Source organism: Glossina fuscipes, unplaced genomic scaffold (assembly GCF_014805625.2).
Source record: "Glossina fuscipes isolate IAEA_lab_2018 unplaced genomic scaffold, Yale_Gfus_2 112, whole genome shotgun sequence".
Taxonomy (NCBI): Eukaryota; Metazoa; Arthropoda; class Insecta; order Diptera; family Glossinidae; genus Glossina; species Glossina fuscipes.
This window is the reverse complement of record NW_023998455.1, coordinates 4,839,795-4,843,522: the sequence shown is the minus strand read 5'-3', so window position 1 is coordinate 4,843,522 and position 3,728 is coordinate 4,839,795. Positions and strand designations below refer to the sequence as shown.

Below are 3,728 nucleotides of genomic sequence, written 5' to 3'. Positions count from 1 at the left end.
GCAACAACAACAGCAACCACAAGTGCCACCACAACAACAACAACAACCAGGTCAACAACAACAACAGCCACCACCGCAAAGCCAACCAACCGGCTCCGGACTGCTGGGCGGTCTTAAGGGTATCGCTGCGGCGGCGCCCGGCGGTGATGTGCTGTCGAAAGGTAAGGATCTATTTGGCAAATTCGGATTCGGTTTTGGCAAATAACCCCAGTCATATTATAGGTCGTTTTATATATATATATATATATACAAATACACAAAAATACAAGCATACACATTTCACTTACACACACTTACGAACATATATAAATATATATTATACACGATTAACAACAACAGAGATAATGATAATAATAAAATTATTTACTATTAATTAAATTTATGAAATAAGAAATTTAAACAAATTAATAATTTATAAAATTCTACAAAGAAAAACTACAACAAATTTAAATTGAGATCAAATGCATTATAATAGGAAAAAGAAAATTCCAAAATGATAAGAATAATAATATTTTCTATTATAATTCACAAAAATTAGTTAAAAAAAAAAAGAAAAAAAAAAGAAAGCTAAAATTATTAAAATTTTGAAAAAGAGTTCTCTTATAAAATTACTTTTCCCTAAACGGCAAAAAAGCTCTGGTGACATCGTACAATATTTTTCCTCTCTAAGTATTTATTAAACTTATTTATAGGGGTATATAGCATATTCGCGGAGTATACGTAATATTTATTAAAACATATTTTATGCCGCGTAGCTTCCGTTAATAGCGACCACTAACTAACTATTAGCCTAAAGGTTTCAGTTTGTGTCGATAATGAAATGAAAAGACTTTTATAACCAGTAACGGTTGCGACTGTACTAACAACACTAAAAAAATTATGCTATATAATATGCCATCCATAAGGTGTATAATATATATTCTTTTGAAGCGATTCGACTGTATCCGCCTGTCTGTCCGGCTAATGATATCTATTTCATTTGTTCTTGGTGCGCTAGCAATCGCAGAAATTCAGATGGGAAACTGAAACTTTTTTGAGTATACTCTGCTAGCTAATGGCTCAAGCGTTAAGATCCGCCCGGAACTGCGCTCACAAGTAGGCAAAACTCTATCACTTACAATCTATTGCGCCGATGTTTTCCGTTAGTGAAGAAGATAAATGCGATCTGCTTAAAATCATGCTAACAAAATGCTGTAGACAAATAAAAAAAATAAAAAAATATTTTATAATTAGCCCTAAAGCGAGCAAAACTTTCCTACTGGTTTTGTAACCATTTCTTCTACATTTTAGTCTAGCATCTACCAAATGCTGCAACATTTGACTAGTGATCGCCTTACCCTCAGTTGCTTGTCGCAATTTCAAAAATATTAGGAAAAAAATTTTTGAAGGAACGAGGGGCTTACCTAACATCTTAGAAAAAATTAGGAAAAATATTTTTATTGCGTCAAAATTCGTGCAGATTGCTTGGTTGTTTTTATTTAAATTTCAAAACATTCTCCAAATAAAGCCTTAAAGTATCCATCAATTGGTAATATATTGAAAGATTTTTCAACTTGGTTTTTAGAACTTAACTGGGCGGGCGCAAATTTTATACTTTACCCAGTAGGACACTGACGGACACATAGACAGACGGATGAACAGATGCAGATTGATGGGGAATTAGACGAACGGACGATCGGATGAACAGGTGGATTATAAACGAATGAGCAAACAGGCAAATGTATAGACGAAGGGACGCACTAACTGTGGAATATGATGGTGATTGGAAAAAGCAAATTAACAGATGGATAAAACCTATGTTAAGCATATGAAGAAATGAGAAGATGGAAGCTGGAAGGTTGCACTAGCGTAGAAACAGATAAGCAGATAGCTAAGGAAATGGACGAACAGCAACATAAACGGGCATTACACGAACGGACAGGATAACGAATACACTGATTGATGGACAAATGAACAAACAGATGAAAGCATATCTAAACAACGCTGGCTTGAAGAACGGATAGCGTTGGAGAGAGATGAGAAATAGACGAGTAACCTATAGGTAAAGGAATAGAAAAGTATAAAGAGCCGAAAGATTCTAATTCGAATGAGACTCTTTTACGGGCAATGTGTGTTTTAGGATAAGGAACCAGTGTTTTCTTCGCTTTCCAAAGAAATACCGAAATATTTACACACACGTTCTATTCGGTGCTTTATAAAAGAAAAGAAAAATTTAATAATTGAATAAATTTGATATAAACTTCTGTCCTTGAACTGTGAAATATTCGAAGCGACTCAGCTTTTGTCATAACTTTTAAATCAAAATGCTTAAATTAAAATGATAGTTAGTTTAGTTACAGACAATTGCTCTTCTAACCAGAGCCACTTTAGTTTTTTTTTTTTTTTTACTTGAGGACGCTTTTCAGCAAATGCTAAAAGCATATTTTATATGATCTGTTTTTTATATTGAATCTTTCGTAAACAAATATTAGCTAAAGTTTCGTTCTCAAAAATTTCTTGTTTGTTGAGAAAAATTTCACTTACTTTGTCTTCTAATCGCTTCCATTTTCACTTATAAAATTGAAAAACTTATCATTATTTGATTAAAATAAAAATATTCAAAAAGAAAATCATCCTTATATTATTAAATCATAACAAAGAAGAGAAAAGAAAAAAATGAAATAAAAATAGTAAAATTACTATATATAAATAAAGATGCAAACAAAGAAAGAAAGAAAGAAAGAAAAAAAAAGACACATGAAAAATAAAAAATTTTACATTATATTTACAAATTATTTGTTACGCACATTGTTAAAATTTGCTACTGTTGCTGACCAGTTTATAAAAAAGAAAAAGAATATTGAAAAGAAATAAAACCAAATTTCATTATATATAAATGATATTAAAATAAAAAAAACAACACAGTATTCATATATGAATATATACATATATATATCTATATATATATATATATATATATATAGATATGAATATAATTTTTAATTATATAATAAATATAGAATAAACTACAAACACATAAAGTAAAAATTATAAGCGTAAACAAGGCAAAAAAACCAAAAATATTTAATTTAAAAATTTATTAAATCAAAAATTTCACTTAGACACGTCTTTGCATTTAACAAAAAAATGAAAAAAAAAAAACAAAAAAACATGAAAACCTATTGCAGATAACTTTGAACGCGACATGCTTTTCATGATCAAATTTTGAAGTGGTTTGTTCCGCCTAGAAATACTCATCAAAATGCCTCTTAGGACGTGTATGCGCTTTTTTCTCATTCTAATTGTTTGTTCAATCAATTCGTTTGTCTGTCCATTTGTCTATTTGTTATTGCTGTTCGCAAAAGAACCAAAAGAATTGAAATAAAAATTTGATACTCGGCCGGTATCAACGAAATGAAGGTTAGTCGAGTAGCTCATATAAGATTGACCATAAAATACCTTAACCCACTTTGCTTTATCGTGATATATCATAAATTATAGCTTATATTGCCTTTACTTCCCAAGAGAAATCGTACGTGGGAAGACGGCGAAAAGGACTAGACTTATATGATCCAAACTTAGCACAATAATACTTATATATCAAACCACTAGTGTGGACCAATTTTCCTGAATAGCATATTGAAGATTAAATCATGCTGTTATATAGAAGGCTTTGTTTTTATAAAAACGTTTCTTATACGGGAGAGCGTGCAACAAAAATTCGATCCAAATTTTTTGTTTATGTTTTG

General features: G+C 30.6%; 1 protein-coding gene across 1 annotated transcript in view; it reads left to right on the top strand.

The window, feature by feature from the left end:
• LOC119639148 (RIMS-binding protein 2) overlaps positions 1–320 on the top strand; it is a 33,600-nt gene extending 33,280 nt beyond the window's left edge. Inside the window, exon 20 of the mRNA XM_038036383.1 lies at positions 1–320. Within this exon, the coding sequence (XP_037892311.1) occupies positions 1–205 (205 nt within the window). The 3' untranslated portion in view covers positions 206–320.
• Positions 321–3,728: the final 3,408 nt, after the last annotated feature.